The sequence below is a fragment of the Phyllostomus discolor genome, chromosome 2, assembly GCF_004126475.2.
Source record: "Phyllostomus discolor isolate MPI-MPIP mPhyDis1 chromosome 2, mPhyDis1.pri.v3, whole genome shotgun sequence".
NCBI lineage: Eukaryota > Metazoa > Chordata > Mammalia > Chiroptera > Phyllostomidae > Phyllostomus > Phyllostomus discolor.
The window spans coordinates 209,694,517-209,712,894 of NC_040904.2; the positions used below are offsets into that span (position 1 = coordinate 209,694,517).

Below are 18,378 nucleotides of genomic sequence, written 5' to 3' on the forward strand. Positions count from 1 at the left end.
GGGACTTTCAAAGTAACAGGCAAACGAGCATTTATTTGAGACTATTAAGTATAACTCTACAAGAATCATTAATTCAGGCAGAAGCCCAGATATTCTGCTAGGAGACAAAGGCAAGGGGTATTCCTGAGATTGGGAGGGGGAACAGCTACATCAATACGAGGAAGGCATTTCATTGGTGCAGATAACATGACACAGAGATGCTAAATGTTTGAAATTTTCGGTTCAGTGGTCATCAATCCCGTAGTCATGATAACTGCTTTTTTATTTTCTCTGCAAACAGTTCTTTGGGAAGCAAGGTTGCCGAGGCCTGGACCAGAGGTTATTTTGCCCTGTTTTAACATTCCAAAGATTTGAGGCATAAGGCAGTCCCTCTGGGCTGGCAGCTCCGGTTCCATTTTAACGTGACTCCGTATACGTTATTGTTTACAGGGAGATTCAGGCCTGCAATTCCAGTTACTAAAATTCCCCTTCAGATGTTGTTTCACTGAATGCCTTCACATTAGTGCCCTCATTTTCGGTAGAGCATGAGTTATTACACCCCATTCCACAATTGGAAACGGAGGCATAGAGAGGGAAGACAGCCTGTGCAGTAAACACATGTTACATAACTCATTTATTCTTCACAATCATGTTCTCAAAGTTTGGTCCGCGGACCAGCAACATCAGCATCACCTAAAAACGTGTTAGAAATGCAAATTCTGGGGCTCGCTCCAGACCTGCTGAATCAGAAACTCCGGAGTAGTGCCAAGCGATCGATCGGGGTTTCAGCAAGCTCTCCCGGGGATTCTGGTGCACGCCGAAGTTTATAAACCACTGCCTTACAATAAAACTTACAGTCGCTATAATTATCTCCATTTTACAAACAGGGTAATTCAGACACAGCAAAGGCAACTGGTCCAGCACTACACAGCTGTAATTGGGATACCAGGATTCTGACCCAGGTAGTTTGCTTCCAGAAACGTGATCTTGAAGGCCACCAAATTAACAGAATCAAAAGTGGGACCGTGCTAGGCGCTAGGACCCCGGGGACTCGCTCTCACCGTTGCTCTCTTAGAAGAAGGGATGGGACTGTGGGTCCCCGGGCAGAGAACTGCTCGTTACACCCAGAGAGATGGGGTGAGGTGACGGGCTGGGGCGGTCCCTTTAAAAGACTGGGCCTGGTGAGCGGAACTGCGGAGCACAGTTGGAGGCGCGCCCGGAAGGCCGAAAACGCTGCACCGGAAGTACCTTAGGAGAGGGGAACAGCATCGCCCAGGCCTCACAGTTATGGGCCGCAACAAGAAGAAGAAGCGAGATGGCGACAACCGACGGCCACGGCTCGTCCTCAGCTTCGACGAGGAGAAACGGCGGTGAGTGCTAAGCCTGGACCACATCCCCTCCGACTGCCGGGCAAGGCTTACGACAGGTCCGGGCGCGCACGCTCACGCAGAGGGCCCTTCCGGCCCCGCCCTCTTCGCGTTGTCTGGAGCTTCCCTTCCCTCTCGTGGAATGGAAGCGGCCGCCCTCCGCCCCTATGCTGTGTAGTGGAGTCGTCCGCCCCGCCCTCCTTTCGCTCTCTGCGCGCCCCACCTCGCGGTGGTCCTTCTATGTGCGAGGCCAGAAAGCTGGGTGTTTGGGTCTCAGAGCAGTAGCAGTGGCTTCGACCTCTCTAGCTCAGCCCAGCCTCCCTGCACGTAGTACTCCCAGCTGTTGGTGATAAATGATGAGTGAAATGAGTTGCTTAAGTTCATTTATCCACTCGCCAGAATTTACTCTCACCGTAGCATACGGGTTGGGCCAGCGAAAAACCTAGTTAGTGTTGGAGCCCGGAATGGATGGAAATGGGTACAGTCAGTACCCACTCAGGGCTGAGGAGGGGCTGAGATCAGATAGGCGGAGGGAGGAAGGGAAATGCAAGGGCGTCCACAGGCCCTGCACAGATGGGTTCAGGGGCAAGTGCCCGGGGGGAGGATGTGGTGCTGGTCCAGCAGAAAGTGTAGAGGTCTGGATAATGGTGGCCTTGGAAGTCCTGCTGGAAGTGGCTTAATTCACTGGGGAGTGGAATTCGGCAGCATAAAAGAGGCCTCCCCTGTTCTAGGTTCACAGGCCCACGGTTTATGCCTGTCACCTGGCCCTGTTGCTTGAAGCTGAGAGCCCTGGAGGGTAGTGGGTAGAAAGAGGCAGCGTCTCCCTCATTTTCATAACCTCACGCGGTGTGGGCAAGCCACAGCCTAGCCTCTGTGTGCCTCAGTGACCCCATCCGTAGAATGGATTGGTACTACTGCTAGGGTGGTGGGTGGCGCAGGCTGTGAAAGAACTCACAAAGAAGAAAAGTCAAGCCCTGGCTGACGTAGCCCAGTGGATTGAGCGCAGGCTGCGAACCAAAGTGTCACAGGTTCGATTCCCAGTCAGGGTACATGCCTGGGTTGCAGGCCACAACCCCCAGCAACCACACATTGATGTTTCTCTCTCTCTCTCTTTCTCCCTCCCTTCCCTCTCTAATAAATAAATAAATAAATAAATAAATAAATAAATCTTTAAAAAAAGATAAGAACCTTGGTAGAAAGAGGTTGTATACTTAGTATATAAATATTAAGAAGAAGAAGAAGAAAAGTCAGAGAGCAAAGTTATATTAATGTTCCAAGAGGAGAAAGGGGCACGGTGTGGAGAGAGTCACCAGCATGGAGGGGTAAGGGCTTTGAGCTTTGGCTGGATTGTAAAAGGGTGGGTGTTGCTGTTGTGGGGCCCCTGGGCTGTTAAGGGCACTGCGACACACGGGTTTCTGCTGGTTTTGGGTTAGCTGCACTTCGCTCCAGTGTTATCTCCTGCCTGGGGTGATGGTTAGTCATGTTCTGTTCTTGGTTTCCTGTAAGTTCCAGTCCTGGGGACGTGAGCTCGGAAGAGTAAAATGGCAGTCATGTTTAACAAGGCCATAGGCCTGCTTGGTAAATGGCGCCCCGGTAGCCAATGGCACTGGCTTTGGCCTTTCACCCACTCCTGGTGAGGACCACATGAGCTAACACGTGTGCATTTAGGAATGGTGCCTGGCACATCGTGAGTGCCGTTTAGCTGTTTTTGGAGCTCCCCTTTCTTCCCCTGCCTCTCCTGACTCTCCCTTGCCTCTCTCCTGCAGGGAGTACCTGACAGGTTTCCACAAGAGGAAGGTGGAGCGGAAGAAGGCAGCCATAGAGGAGATGAAGCAGCGGCTCAAGCGCGAACAGAAGAAGCTCCGGGAGGAGGTGAGGGCAGGAGAGTCTCCGACTCTTAGGGGACTTGCAGCCTTGGCTGGCCTGAGTGGGGGGCCTGCAGGGGTGAGGGGAGGTGTGAGCAGGCCTGAGAAGCAGTTTGTACAGGTAGAGACACTGGGCCCAGGTCTAGGGAAGGTTTAGGATGGAATCTCCTGGTCTTTCACTCTCTTGCCCTGGAGTGGGCAATGCCCCTTCCCGAGGTGGGCTTGGAAGGCCGTCATACTCACTGTTCCTTTCCCTTTTGGTTTCAGCGCCACCAGGAATACTTGAAGATGTTGGCAGAGAGAGAGGAGGCACTGGGTAAGTCCCATCCTTGGCCTGACCTGGGGAATGGCCAACAGGCCTGGGTGTGTTTATCCCTTGGTGAGTGGGAGGGTAAGGGTGCAGGGGCTGCAAGGAAGCTGACTTTCTTAACTTGAGGGTCTTGCAGATGACCTGGGGGTCAGGGGTGGGCCTTGGGTACCTTTAAATATGAGTGGATCAGAGACAAGGAGACGACCCAAATCTCTTGATAAATTGATCCTGAGTAGCTCAGGCTGGTGTGGCTCAGCAGATTGAGTGCCGGCCTGCACACTGAACGGTTGCTGGTTCCATTCCAGTCAAGTCACATGCCTGGGTTCTGGGCCAGGTCCCCAGTTGGGGGCGAGCTAGAAGCAACTGATTGATGTATCTCATACATCAATTTATTTCTCACACATCGATGTTCCCCTCTCTTCTCCTTCCCTTCCCCTCTCTCTAAAAATAAATAAATAAAATCTTAACAAAACAAACAAACCTGACCCCAAGCAGGCAGCCTGGTTTCTGAGGCAGCTGCCGCTCCCGGTGTCACACTGGGCTCATCTCGGGTGGGGGCAGGTGGTCTGAGGTTTCCCTGGCGCACAAAAGGAGAGTTGGATCATTTACAGCATTTATTGGCAGGTCAGGCTGTAGAGGCAGCGGCTTTCTGGACGCTCTCCCACAGAGTAGCGAGGGCCACTGCAGTCCAGGGTCGGGAGGGGCTGGAGCCTGGCACCTGTGCCCCGGGGCTGAGGCCCAGTTCTGTGTCCACCCTGCACAGAGGAGGCCGATGAACTGGACCGGCTGGTGACAGCAAAGACAGAGTCAGTGCAATATGACCACCCCAACCACACGGTCACTGTGACTACCATCAGCGACCTGGACCTCTCTGGGGCCCGGCTGCTTGGACTGGCCCCACCTGAGGTGAGTGTCACTCCCTGCCCTGGGGAAGAAGGGACATGGGCAGTCTGGCTTGTCAGCGATTGCTAAATGCCAGTCCATGTCACGGAGATTCCAGTGCAAGCAGCTCTGTCCCTCCTGTGTCTGGACAGAACCCTTGAGCACTGGGCTTCAGGGGCCACTTCCAGCACCGGGCGGCTGTGGCAGCGTGGGCACCTCTGCCTTTCCTCTTCCCTTTGTCGGTCAACTGAGGTTCGCTGAGGGTAGCACCTGCCTAGTGCGATTGCTGGGAGGTCAAACGTGGTGAGCCGAGGAGGAGCACTTAGCACAGTTGTTTACTGTGATCACGCCTGCGTGGGCTGACAGTGAGAGTTCAGCTCACGCGATGTGAGTTATCAGCAGGCTGCAACCATATTTTTTAAAAAAGAGAGAAATAGCCCTGGCTGTGCTGCTCAGTGGTTGGAGTGTTGCCCCGTAACTGAGGGGTCGGGGGCTCGATTTCCGGTCAGAGCACAGATCTAGGTTTCGGGCTCATCCCTGGTCCGGGCGCAGGCGTGTGCAGCTCCCAGTCCGGACGGGTGCAGTCCCTGGTTCCGGGGCGGGTCCCCAGTCTGGTGCGTGCGGAGGCATCCGATCGATGCTTCTGTCACATCGGTGTTTCTCTGTCTTCCTCTCTCTCTCTCAAAAAGCAAATGAAAACGTCCTCAGGTAAGGATAAAAAAAGAGAGAATTAGCACTGAAGATACTGCTAAGCGTCAGTAAGTTCGTTCCAGTCAGGGCTGTGTCTGTCTGGGCTGTGTGCGGGTTCCCGTGCGTGTACTGCGTACACGCAGTCGCACGGTCACCACATTTCCTGCCGTGGACTGCAGTGTGCCGGGAGCCGCTGCGCTGTCACACACACCCGCACCTCCTGTCGTGTGCTCCGTCTTCTGGAAGGTTCGATGCAGAGACGAGCCTCGTCCCCATTCTCGAGTCCTCCTGTCTGTGAGTGTTGAGTGGAAAACCGAGGCAGTGGAGGGCTCTGAAACGCGGCTCTCGCCTGCGCAGCCCCAGCCCCGGCCTGGGAGGCTGCAGATCGTGACCCCACTCTCCAGAGCCGTGATAGCCCAGGCCTCCCCGTCCACCGCTCTCTGACAGTCTTTGTCCTCTGCTTCTTTAGCAGGGGGCCGGGCCCGGGTCTGAGGAGGAGGTGTCATCCGTGGAGAAGCCGACCAGAGCCTTCCCCAGGAAGTCCAGGGACCCCCTGCTATCCCAGCGGTGAGCCCTGGCCTCTTCTCCCCTCTGAGCCTGCTCTGCGTGGCTGGCATTGATGACCCGGTCTGCAGAGCCATCTCCTGCTGGCTTGTGCAAGGTGGCATGGGGCAGGTGTGGGGCCCAGAGCAGCCCTTTGCTTTGCCTGTCACGTGGTCCTCAGCTCTTCATCACTGTCCCTCACCCCCACCCCCAAGAACGGCCTACCCTGGGTGCCCTTTGTGTCGGGGGTTGGGGGTAAGGCCCTTTCTGTCTCTGGGCTAAGGAGCGGCAGGCCCTCTGGGTCAAAGCAGGCTGCCTTTGGAATGGGCTTGGTACCCCCAGCATTCAGGGCTTGTCCTGACTCCCCTTCACGAGCTGGGCCGTCAGTCACCCCCAGCACAGCCTTTCACTCCTGCCTGTTCCACAGGGTAGGCTGAGGCCCTAGCCTCACTAGCCTTCCACCCTCCCACAGGATTTCCTCTCTCACGGCATCGTTGCACGCACACAGTCACAAAAAAGTCAAGAGGAAACACCCTCGACGGGCCCAGGACTCTACTAAGAAGCCCCCAAGTGCTACTCGTACGAGCAAGACCCAGCGCCGCCGGCTGACCGGCAAAGCCCAGCACGGCGGAGAGTGAGCCCGAGAACTGGGCCAGGCCCCAGCCTGGGCTGCAAGGACTGGTCCTGTCTCCGCTTGGCTGTCCCCACAGCCCAGCCTGCGCGGAGGCCTGGGGCTTTCACCTCAAAAGCAGCAGGCAGCTGAGAACTAGCCTCCCTCGGGAGGAACCTGCGGGGCCGAATTCGGAGCATCCTCCCAAATACATACCCCACTGGGCTTTCATCAGGTTTGCAAAACTAAGCGCAGTGTGGTTTGTTTACCCCTGGCCCTGGTGCCACACGCCAGGGGTGGGCTTCTGGGGAGGTGGGCGTGGTCGGGGAGCTGGGTGCATCCTCACCCTGCGGCAGTTTTCCCTGTGGGTGGGAAAAGGCAGCAACAGCTCTGGGCCCCCTCCCCAAGCTGGGGCAGCTCCCAGGTGCGAGGAGCGATTAACCCTTCTTCAAGAAAGTGCGTCTTGCCTGAAAGTATGGCCGTTCCAAGCAGACCCCTCAGGAGTCCGCCTCGTGTTGGGCAAGGCTGCCATTCCTCCACCCTCCTTTCAGTTCTTCGAGTTTGGCTTCAGAGCTGGTGAAAACCAGCCTTGTTCCTCCCTTGTCCCAGCTTATTAGTGGCCTGCCTCACAGGCTCTGCTGTCCCCCTGACCGGGAAGGGCCCTCGGCGGAACCCACCTGCGAGAGGTAGACGCGGTGCCGTGGGGGATGGCCAGGGTGCTGTTCTGGAGCACGGCCGGACTCCTCCCTGGACGCTCGCTGCTTCCTCTGACTCTGAGCTGGAGCACAGGGGTTTCGTGTTACGTGCTGCTTGGGGGACCCGTGTTGGGCCTTAACACTGGGCCGGGACGCGGAGTCAGATGTGCTGTTGTGGCCAGCGAAGTTTAGGAATGATGCGAGGGTGGTCTAGGGGACCGGGGGTGCTGTGGTGGGAGCACAGCTGCAGGTCTTCCCCCTCTCCCTGTGGAGGCCCTTCCAGGAGCAGCCCTCCCCCGCCCCCCTGGGCGGGCTCAGGAACAGTGGCTCTGTCGGGCTGCCCCTGGGATGGGCAGGTGCTTTCCCGTGTCACCATCGAAACCTGCCTGATATGTGATAATGGCTGACGCAGGTCTGAAGGCCACACCTGGGCATGGGAATGCAAAGCCCAGGCTGGTGGCCAGGAGGCCTTGTGAACTGGTTTCTCAGCTCCTTCCACCTGCTCTTCGTGCCGCCTTCCAGTTGTCCTCCCCTGTGCTCAGGTGGCGTGACTCGCCCCACTTGATTGCCTCCATCCAGGGGAGAGCCCATGGCCAGCCTCCGGGCGGTTCCGGAACCCAGCCCAGGAGAGCTGAGTGTGAGCCTTGCCCTCTCAGGCCCCCGTGAGCGGGAACGCAGTGGGGCCTGGCAGTCAGTGCACACAGCAGACTTTGGGTTTGAATCTTGGCTCTGCCACTGGACCACTGTCTGAGCTCCTCGCAGTGCTGACCTCTCTGGGTCTGTTTCGCATTCCTAGGGTGACAGACGGTAACTACCGCTTAGGGCTGCTCGTAAGAGGCCGAAATGAGCCCATGCGCGTGAACCAGTTCCCATGGCACCTGGCATTCTCTGGTGTGCCTTCAGTGTGTGTGCGGCTGCTGCGCCTGCTGAGGCATCTGACCTGGGTCTGCTCCCATGCCCAGTGACACGGGGCCCTTTACAACTGACATCTACGGTTCGTAATGCTTACTAGTATTTGACGTCGCTCTCTCCTATGTGTGCCACCAGTTCTTCCAGCAGACCAAGGACACTGGGTTGTGGCAGTGTTGCCAGGCCTAGGATCAGGAGGGGTGGAATAAAAAAACTCTCTGATTCCAGGATTGTTTTCTCCCATGTTCTCTCTCCGTGTTCCATATCAGGGTTCTTCATTCCTGCTGCTCCCCATCTTGTGGGCCCTTTGGGTTGAGGCCTCTAGGAGCTTTATCAAGGCAGGAGTCTCTAAAAGCATCAGTAAAGCCTGATCGCCATGGTGCAGGGTAATCACGGGCTGGAGCCAGCCCTGATGACATCTTTCTGCCCCTGCCCATTGGGCCACGGCTCATTGGGCCACCACCCCCTGCATCTCTGTGTCACCTGCCCAGAGCATGTGGTTCTCTATCCAGCCTGTGGGCGGGGAGGGCTGGGATGACCGTTTCTGCTTGACTGAGAGAAAGCCAGGGCTCAGTGGGGCGGAGTGTCCAATCCAACAGGACTGTCCAATCATTCCGCTTCCCCAGGTCTCTGAAGAGGCGTGAGCAAAGGTGGAGGTGAGCGTGCACAGACTTCAGGAGTAGAAAGGATGTGAGGCTGGGACCAAGTGGTGACAGGTGGTGACTGCTGCCTCGGCTGCCACTGTGACATCCTTCGCCCCGAGCCATCCCATAGAGGGCACGGCCAGGCAGCCACAGGGCTAGGGACAGTGCTCAGGGAGACCCACCCCTGGGCCGGACTGTTCCCCTCGCTCCCTTTTTCTTTCCACTCCAGCCTCTCATTATTGGCCCCCTCAATGGAAAACAGGCTTCTCCAGGACCCGTGCTCACTCTCCCACTGTCCCAGGTCTTTGCTCAGGTGTTGCCATCTCAGTATGGCGTCCCTGACCACACCCCCGCTTCAACCCCCTCCCTGCTTCACCTTTCTCCTTAGCACCATCATCAGCCAACATAATTGATATATTGCTCATTTATCTACTTTGGGGTCTGTTTGTCTCCACTAAAGTGTAAGCATTACAAAGACAGGAGGTCTGATCTTTTGTTCATAGATGCATCCTCGGCACACACAACTGACAAAAGTAGGGGTTCAGTAAGTATTTAATGAATTGTCAGGAGGGCCACCAGAGTCAGCTTCCAGCTTTACTGATGGGTGGGGCTAGGGGATGGGTCATACCCTGAGCTGCAAATTCAAATTGAGTGCCTACCCCACCTCAGGCACAGAGAGGTCAAGGAGCCTTCTCAAGATCACACAGCCAGGGAGTGCTAGAGCCAGATGCTGCTCATGAGTTTCACTACTCCCTGTTTTGCTCACAGTAATTGGGACCAAGCAGAAAGCTCATTATTTTTGTCATAAAGCTGTATCTTTGCCTCTTCCATCCTGGCCAGGATGACCTGTGCGGAGGCTCTCTCCCACTGGCTCCTCATCTCAGAAGGAGCCACGTTTTATTCAGTACTAACTCCCCAGGACCCAGTTCGGGCATGGGTATACCAGCTACGCGTGAACATCTGTCTGAATTCATGAGGGTGCTCTGTGGTCGCCAGTGGAGGCAGACACACGGGTTGGTAGTCTCGCCTCTGCCACTTATCAGCTGTGTGACACTGGCGAGTTAGTTTCTCTGATCCTCAGCTGCTGTGAAATGAAGATCGTGGTACTTAATCCTTCACTTACCTGTCTTCATGTATGTAAAGATTTTGGACTAGGAGCTGGCACATAGTGCTGAATAAATGTTAGCTTTAAACATGTTAGATGATTGATTGATTGATTTTAGAGAGAGAGAATGGGAGTAAGAAACATCAATTTGTTGTTCCACTTATTTATGCATTCATTATTTGTTTTTTGTATGTGCCCTAACTGGGAATTGAACCCACAACCTTGTTATATTGGATGATGCCCTAACCAACCGAGCTACCCAACCAGGGCAAAAATGTTACACTTTTTAAAAGGGGAGAACTGGCCGTGGCGGCTCAGTTGGTTGGAACACCATCCCATAACTGAAAGGTTTCAGGTTCGATTCCCAGTCAGGGCACATGCCTAGGCTGTGGGTTCAATCCCTGGTTCAGGCATACTGAAGGCAACCAATGGATGTTTCTCTTACATCAATGTTTCCCTTCTCTCCTTCTGTCTCTAAAAACAATGAAAAAATGTCCTCAGTTGAGGATTAAAAAAAATTAAGAGGGACAACTGTGCATTTGAGTGAGCGTTGCATCAGTGGAAGTGTGCGAATAAAGGTTGAAAACCCCTGGACATTTCATTTCACCCTCTCAGATAATATTACTACCCGTATTTTACAGATTAGAAAACTAAGCACAGAGGTTAAGACTCTAGCCCAAGGTCTAGGCAATAGCCAGCTTAGGGGACTGAAGCGGGAATAAGCCACCGGAAAGAGACCTGAGTCTCATGCTAGTCCTCTGGAGGGCCCACTGAAGATCAGTCTGCTGAGGTGGTAAACGTGCTGTGGGTCCCGCGCTCAGAGGCATCTAGGCACCGCCCCGCCTCCACCCCGCCCCTTACCGTGGGATTGTCCAATGTCTCAGTCCTCATGTAAATAAAGTACCTAGAGAGAGCCTATGAGAGAGCAGCAGGGGCGTGGCTTTCATCTGCCTCCAGGCAATGTTCTGATTCATTGTTAAAATAAAGAGGCTGTGACCCCGGGTACCCAACCTCGACACCCGCTGTGCGTGGAAACCTGAGCCGAGGTTAGTACTGCGCTGTGGAAAGGTTGGAGGGGAGGAGGATAAGGGGGAAAATATAGAGGAGTGAAGGATACGGGGAGGGACAGGCTGATTGGCTGGATGGAAAGAGGTCCAGCTGTCCATTCTCCGGGTGGGGCATCCTGTCCTCTGCAGGTTTTTCATTGTTATATCCACACCTAAAGTGCATTTCAGAGAAGGATTCTGCCACTTGGGTTCGGGAGGAGGAAGCAGGAACATTGAGGGGGACCAGGAGCAGAGCCCTCCACATCCACCTCCAGGGAAGTGAGTGGTGGTCTCTATCCGAGGAGATACTTACTCCCCTTTGTGGTGGGACTGGGAAAGAACCGCCCAGGCTGGGCGGGAGGGATTCACTCCCAGTCTGCCTCTGGGAGCTTGGAATGATGCCGGGAGAAGGGCCCCGACAGGATCAGAGACCCCCGGGCCACCAAGGGGTGGGTCAGTGGGTGGCCCCCACCCGACCCAGACCGTGCCCTGCTGCCTCCCCAGGTCTGATGGAGGAGCCAGGAACCTTCACCCTGCCTGACCCAGGGGAGGATGTGAAATTCCCCAGCTCTCAGGTGAGATTGGCAGCGAAGGCCTGATCCCCTGGGACGCTGTGAAGGCAATTCTCCAGGTGAGGGAAAGGGATGGGCAGCAACCTGGGAGCTCCATAAGGGGCTTGTGCCTTTGGGAATATGGGTTCCCCTTACCCTCATCCCCTCCCGGGGTTCTGTTCCATGTGGGTTAGGAGGGCATCTTCAAGTTACTCTCTTCTGTTGGAGCCCGCCCCCCACCCCGGCCCCAGGGCATGGCATTGGAGCTCTCTTGGACGGGACAGCCGTGTGCCTAAGTCAGAACACCAGCTTTTGTCTCTGGCCGAGCTCTGCCGCAAACTTGCTGTGTGCCTTTAGATTGCCCATGACTTTGTCCTCGACCGAAAACACCTGCCCGCCCTTTTGCCTCACTCCCGGTATTTCCCGAGGGGCCCAGGTGACTTGGCAGTGGGACCCAGTGCCCCTCGCTTCCACCTCCTGGCACACAGACCTGGGTGCGAGTCCAGTTCAGCCACTGGGACCTTGCATGTTATGGAACCCCTGGGAGCCTTCCTTGCCTCATCTGAAACTGGCGTTAACTTTATCCACAGTGCAGGATAATTGGAAGGCAAGGGCACTCCAGCTTTGGGGTGCACAAGTGCCCTAGGGGACTTGTTTAAAATGCACACCCCCCAGGCCTCACCTGGGTGGACGTGGGGAGGGAACTGGGAATACACACTTTATAAGCAGCTGGACCAAGTCTAACGCAGGGTTCTCAGAACACACATGGAGCACCGCTGCAGTAATGACTGGAAATCACATGTTAAATGCTTGGCAGAATTCCTGGTGCTTAATGAGTGTTTGTTGAGTGAATAAACGAACACATGATAAATGGATGAATAACCTTATCTCTTTGGTCTTTATCTGTTCAGGGGCAAGTGAGGACTGGGGTCTGGGTGCACTGCCAGCCAGACACCTGGCCCTTGCCTCCTCGCCCTATTCTCCCCAGGCCCCACCATTGGATCGCAGGAGCTGCCCTGGCCTGGCTCACCTAGTATGGAGGGGGGCGCCGGGAATGCCCCCTGTGAACGCTTTGAGGCCAATGTGCTTGCCCAGAGCTGCTGTCAAAACTGCTTCCACCCTGAGGAGGCCCACAGAGCAAGGCACCAGGTGGGCTGGCTTTCTTGAGTGGTTGGGGTGGTTTGGGGTGGGGGGCGTCCGTCCAGACACTGGTCTTCCTCCTGGGCAGGGCCGAGGTTTCCCTACCTGTACAGCGAAGTGGTGGCACCGTGTTAATGTTCCCAAATGCCAGTCATTTTCCTCCTGACCCTGTGATCTTTTTGCCATAGCCTCCTCTAATCTATTCCGCACCTTATTCTTTAAATCAACATCCTTTTTTTCACTTACACTGAAACAGAACTTTAGATCACCACCACAAATAAAAGGCTAGGATCATAGCCTTTATACGGAAGGAAGGAAGGAAAGGAGGGAGGGAGGGAGGGAGGAAGGGAGGAAGGAGAGAGAGAGAGAGAGAGAGAGAAAGAGAAAGAAAGAGAGAGAGAAAGGGGGAGAAAGAAAAGAAGAAAGAAAGAAAGAAAGAAAGAAAGAAAGAAAGAAAGAAAGAAAGAAAGAAAGAAAGAAAAAGAAAGAAAGGCAAAAAAATAAAAGTGTCATTAAATTCTAACTAGATAACATTGTTATCTAGGCTGAAGGCTCTGAGCCCGAGTCCCGCCTTCTCTCTGTGAAAGGGAGCTTCGCAGGTGTTAGAGAGGCGTTAGAGACACCCCAGCACCCACTGGAAGCTTTCCCCTTGAAGGCGCTGAAGGAGTGAGGCATTCTCTGGCTTTGGGATCGCTGTGATTTTAGGCCAAGTCCCTGCGAGCGTAAACCCAGAGCTCCCGGTACACCCGTTGTGAGAAGCATGGGACCTGTGACTCTCTGTGGGCCCTTGGTCCCTTCTGGCTCTGCCGTTCCCAGGGGTCCTGGGGCTCCTCTTAAGCCTGGCAGTCAGCACCGTGCAGGTGGTTAGGCTCCAAGAGCTGACCAGTATAAGGGAGTCACTGTTCAGCTTCGGAGCCACGCAGGCCAGAGCCGCAGTGCTAGGTTTGCCATTTCCCTGCTGCGTGACCTTGGGTCGGTTACCCTGCCTGGCTCCACTCTCCTAAAGAGTGAAGTTGGGCAACAAGGCTTCTCATTCAGGGCATCTGGCATTGCTTAGCCGAAGTCACATGTGGCTAATTCAATACTCGTTGGTTTCCTCTCCCTCCTTCCCAAGCAGGAAAACAACGCTGAGAGATTCCTTTCTACCTGTCTTGATACCTATGGTAACAGCTCGCCTACCCCCAAGTTCAGGGAACAGTTGCCTGGGAGCTCAGTGAGTCCGTCTCCCATGCAAATGACCTTCTCCCAGTGGGTGGGGAGATGGCAAGTGAGGAACAGACGAAGTTTGGATTCGGACAGGTTTGAATTCTAGTCTCAGGCCTACCACTTCCCGGCTGAGACCTCGGGCCAGCTCACGTGTGCACATGTATTGGATAGGTGCTTAACATGTGCCAGGCATCATACTAAGTATTGGCGAAACAGTGACAAGTAACACAGATGCATCCCTGGTCCATGGGGCTCGTAGTCTAGCAAGAGAAATGCAGACTAAGAAATTCATCATACACACAATTATGGTTGTGGTAAGGGTTGTAAGGAGCAGCAAGGGGCACGAAGGTAAGTGATAGGTTTCTCCAAGGAAATGGCATTTCAGCTGCTTGGTAAAGACTGGAGACCTTGGCCAGTGAAGCTGGGGGAAGAGGAGAGGAGGGAACTGTATGTGCAAAGGTCCTGAGGCAGAAAGCAGGAGGCACGTTGGAGGGTGGACACAGGCCAGCGAGGGGTAGGGGCGTGGGAATTCCAGGACAAAGATGGAGAACAGGGTGGGGGCTGGTCTCACCAGGCCTTGCGGGGCCTTAGAGACGTGCTGACTGGACTTCTTCCCAAGAGGCAAGGGAGCCACTGAAAATCTTCAGTGGCTCCCTTGCCTCCCAACAGGAGTGGTGTGGTCAGGTTTGCATTTTCCAAAGTCGCTTTGACTGCAGGGCAGAGAGTGGAGTACAGGGAGTGGGAGTAAATCAAGGTGGCCAGTGAGGAAAAGGTGCCATCAATTGCTCATGCCGGAGACAACGGAGGCGTTGACTCGTAGAGAAATGGACACATTTCAGAACTAATGGAACGGGAGAATCTGAAGGATTTGGCACCTGAGCAACATGGGGGAGGAGGAGCACGGCTGACTCCTAAGTTACCTCCTGAGGCAGGTACTTGGGGTGGGAAGTGCACCCGGAGTTGTTCGGGCTGGTGAGTGAGAGGTGCGTGTGGGCCACGCTGGAGGTGAGGGAGGTCACGGGATGGCCGAGCTGAGGGGCCAGACCTCAGTGGGAGACAAAGGCTCCCGAGCCGCCAGGCTCTGACGCTGATGAAAGTCCTCCTCGTGGATGCACGGTTCCAAACCTGCAGTCACAGCCTCTGCGTGTCAAAGAAGCACGCCCCAGCCTGGACGGGGCTGTGCAGTCCCCTGCTGGGCCCCCATCCCACCTGGGCTCACCCTCTTCCCTAGGGGCCTGCGAAAGGTACCTCCCGGGGAACCGGTTCTGACATCCTCACCTGCTTTGGAACAAGCAGCAGGAACGGCCCGGGTCCCCCCTGGGAGCTTGCTCCAGCTCCCCTGGGATCCTGGTTCCGGATATGTGTCTCTGTTGTACCCTCAGCTGAGGCTACCACAGGCGGGGGGAGGGGTCATCCCCGGCGACCACACAGCCCCGACCAGGTCACGGCCGGGTTCTGGATGGAGGGTGGGCGCTTAGGAGGTGAGAGGGTCGCGATGGTTGCCAGGCAGCGCACATCTCTTTTTATGTATCTATTCTTTAAAAAAAATTCTTTTTGATTCTTGCTCGAGAATATGTTTATTGGTTTTGGGGGGGAGAGAGAGAGAGGACTATTGATGTGAGAAAGAAACATCAATCAGGTGCCTCCTGCATAAGCCCCGACCGGAGATCGAACCCGCAGCCTAGGTGTGTGCCCTGACAGAGGGTCGAACCCGCAACCTTTGGGTGTATGGGACAGCGCTCCAACCAGCTGAGCCACCCAGCCAGGGCTAATGTTAAATACTCTTATTCTTAAGAGTGTTTAACACTAATATAATTCTATGTTACCTGTTTACATTATCCATTATATTTAAGGTGGACAGGACAGGCAATGTCCTAAGCCCTTTACAAATATTAACTCATTTAATTTTCATAACACCCCTAGGAGGTGGGTTCTCTTATCATCCCGGTTTTGTAGAGAGAAAACCAGGCTGAGAGTGGGGAAGCTTCAGGCTGAGGTCACCCAGCTGGGAAGTGGAGGCGCCAGGATTGGGCCTGGTGTCTGTCTGAGGCCAGAGCCCGTGCTGACCCGCCAGACAGGAAATCAGAGCCAGGGACTGGCTCCTGGTCCTGCTCGTGTGGACGGTGGGTAGCGATGAGGGCTGGGGGTGAGGGCCGCACAGGGACGCCCTGACCAGCCGGGGCCCTTGGTGGGCCCAGCTGGGCTGAGACCCCTTGGCCGTGCCCAGAGCGCTGCTCCCTCCTCATTCATGCGGCGAGGTCCCCAGGGCGGCCAAGGCGCCAGGCCAGGCTGTGGATCTGACACCTCCCGCTGTGCAGCGCTGATCAGAATCTTGCTCCGGGCCAGGGGGCGAAACTGAACCCAGACAGGCCCCTCTGGCTTCAGTGGCACGGCGGACACCCCGGCCCCACTCCTGGGCTCTGCCCAGGTCCTGCTAGTGGCCACCTTCTGGGAACCCAGGGAGTCTGTGCCCACCCTGGGACTGCGGCCAGGCTGTGGCCTCAGCCCTGAGCTCTGGGCTCCAGGGTCCCCGGGGAGCCCGGGCCCAGGCCCCCGCCCTGCCGGCTCTCAGGTGAGCTGTGGGGATCGGGTTCCTGTGGTTTCATGTCCTGCATTGTTCTTGGCTGGGCCCCGGCTCATGAAACAGTAATGAGGGGCCCCTGCTCCTGCAGCCGGCCCCTCTAAGGTTTCTGCTGCCTCGGCCGCTGCCGCCACGGCCCAGAATCGGGGCCCCGGAGGGCGGCAGCGTGGGGGCCTGAGCAGAGCCCCCCGGGGACGAGGGTGCTGACAGCCGCCAGCCGCCAGCTCCAGAGCCCGCTGCCCAGGTAACCCGAGAGGAGGCGGGGTGCAGGGTGCTATGGCCGCTGTCTCCCACCACCAGGGGAGGGCCCTGCCGCCCTAGGAGGTGGGGAGGAGTGGGGGGGCCTTCCCGGAGCTGAGCAGCCGTTCCCCCTGGGTGAGCCCAGCAGCAGCCTTCCCAGGTGTAGCCTTGCTGAGGGTGGAGGGAGAGAGGCGGGCAGTCAGCTCTGGGTCTCCGCCTCCACCCCCCGGGGCCTTGACCCTGCAGCCCAGGAGCCCCCCACCTCTCCTTAAGTGGGCAATCTCTTCTTTCCTCCCAGACCTTCTTTTCCCACCTCCTCCTCCCTCACATTGCCTTTTCCTCCCTCACTGCCCAGGCCAACTTAATCCTTCCTCCTCACTCTCCTCCCTCATCCTTGTCTTCTAGCTACAGAAAACCCTTTGGGTCCTTCAGTGCACTTCACATCCTCAGGTGCACACACCTGCATAGGTGCCAACACACGCATAAATGGACTTGCACGCACTGGTGCGAACGTATGCTCTAGTGTACCCGCCCCCGACTTGCACACACATGCACACAGTTGCACACACAGGCCTTTATATGCACACATACCTGTGCACACATATGCACGCACATACCCTGTACCTCGGCCAGCCCTCAGCTTGGGTCCCCAGGGGCGCTTCCAGCCTGATGGACAGCTCTCCTTGAGAAGTCTAAGATCCCAGGAGGAGATGCCTGGAGACTCTCCTACACCCCCTAGTGGGGGGAGGGGCCGAGCAGGGGGAGGGGAGCCCCCACGTGGGCACTGAGGTGCCTCCTCTCTCCAACTCCATCCCAGGAGCCCCGGAGCCCTCCAGGTGCGGAGGTGCCCTACTGCGACCTGCCCCGCCGCCCGCCTGCCTCTGCGGACCCGCACAGTGCTTCGACCTCTGGGTGCCAGTCTGTGGTGGGCCTGGGCCTTGGGCCAGGGTCCGAGAGGTGGGTAGAGCTCCAGGGCCTGGGGAGGGGCTCCCCGGGGCAGCCCTCCCCCACCCCACCCCACCCCACACCCCTTCACAATGGCGATGGCTTCCGGCACGGGTCACACGGTCAGTCCATGCAGCTGGGCGTAGTGGGTATGTCGCTCGGCCCTAGCTCAGCTTCGATCACAGAGCACCCGTGCACCCGTCCTGCCTCGGGCAGGGCTCTCGGCCCACTCACATTTCCTCGTTCCCTTGGCGCAGCTTTAAAAAATTAAACAGGACTAACACCCACGAACCTGACTGTGCAGGCTCTGGGACTCCCTCCACCCCGGCTGGGCTGGTCGGAAGGCCCCTCTCTCGGCCGAGGCGCTTTGGGAGGGCGTGGCCGAGGGTCTGGAAACCCGGGCCAGCCTCAGCTTCATCCCCGTTGGGCGGTGGGACCCTGGGCAGGTTATTCCCTCTTTTTGTGCCTCAGTTTCCCCATGAACAGAAATAAGAATCGAATCAAATCAGCATGGCTTTGGGAACATGTGTTCCTCACACGTGTTGTTTTTTGAAAGACCAGAAGCTCTGCCGTCGGGGATGTTTCCGCAGTGGGGGCCCCCGCTCCAGGGCCTGTCAAAGCCTTCCGTCTGCAGGCTGCGTTGTGCTTTTGAGCGGGTGGGGGGGTGGGGGGTGGGTGGAGGCGTGTGCAGTGTGTCCCAAACTCATCTGACGACAGACCTCTTTTGCAGGGGTCAGCACGCATTTCCATCTTGCAGGCCAATCTGTGGGTCACTCTCTGGGGGCACGGCCAGCTCCAAGCCTGCCTGGGCCTGTGGCTGCCCTGACTGGCTTCTCCAAAGGAGGGCTTTCTCTGCAGCTCCCTCCCTTGGCGACCAGACTGGTGCCCCTGTCACCGCCCCTGGAGTTCTCCTACCTCTCAGAGCCCCGCATTAGCCCAGCATAATTATGGCTCTGTCTTACTGAGCTTGGGTCCCCGCTTCTGCTCCAGTGAAGAGGTCTGGGGCGGGGGCCACAGCTCTGGTTCACGGTGCAGCTCTGCTCTTTCCTAGCTCTGTGACCTTGGCTAGT

General features: G+C 56.4%; 2 protein-coding genes and 1 long non-coding RNA gene across 5 annotated transcripts in view; 2 read left to right on the forward strand and 1 right to left on the reverse strand.

The window, feature by feature from the left end:
* Positions 1–13: 13 nt before the first annotated feature.
* Positions 14–1,197, reverse strand: LOC118499185. The gene is made up of 2 exons (XR_004901711.1): positions 1,041–1,197; positions 14–672 (listed from the first exon to the last, which is right to left on the reverse strand). It is a non-coding gene; the product is annotated as an uncharacterized LOC118499185 (long non-coding RNA).
* On the forward strand, positions 1,194–6,495 carry NOL12 (nucleolar protein 12). 2 transcript variants are annotated; one of them, XM_028532490.2, is made up of 6 exons: positions 1,194–1,349; positions 3,113–3,218; positions 3,479–3,527; positions 4,285–4,427; positions 5,563–5,660; positions 6,109–6,495. In XM_028532490.2, the coding sequence occupies exons 1-6, from the start codon at positions 1,267–1,269 to the stop codon at positions 6,272–6,274; spliced, it is 645 nt and encodes a 214-aa protein (XP_028388291.1). In that variant the 5' UTR covers positions 1,194–1,266; the 3' UTR covers positions 6,275–6,495. The 2 variants fall into 2 exon arrangements, with proteins under 2 accessions (XP_028388291.1, XP_035875495.1); XM_036019602.1 differs by lacking the exon at positions 1,194–1,349 and adding an exon at positions 1,499–1,692.
* Positions 6,496–10,053: 3,558 nt separating this feature from the next.
* LOC114513483 (TRIO and F-actin binding protein) overlaps positions 10,054–18,378 on the forward strand; it is a 54,334-nt gene continuing 46,009 nt past the window's right edge. For both annotated transcript variants that reach the window (XM_036019599.1, XM_036019600.1), the window contains exons 1-2: positions 10,054–12,345; positions 17,181–17,320. In XM_036019599.1, the coding sequence (XP_035875492.1) occupies positions 12,232–12,345; positions 17,181–17,320 (254 nt within the window). In that variant the 5' untranslated portion in view covers positions 10,054–12,231. The remainder of the gene's footprint in view (positions 12,346–17,180; positions 17,321–18,378) is intronic.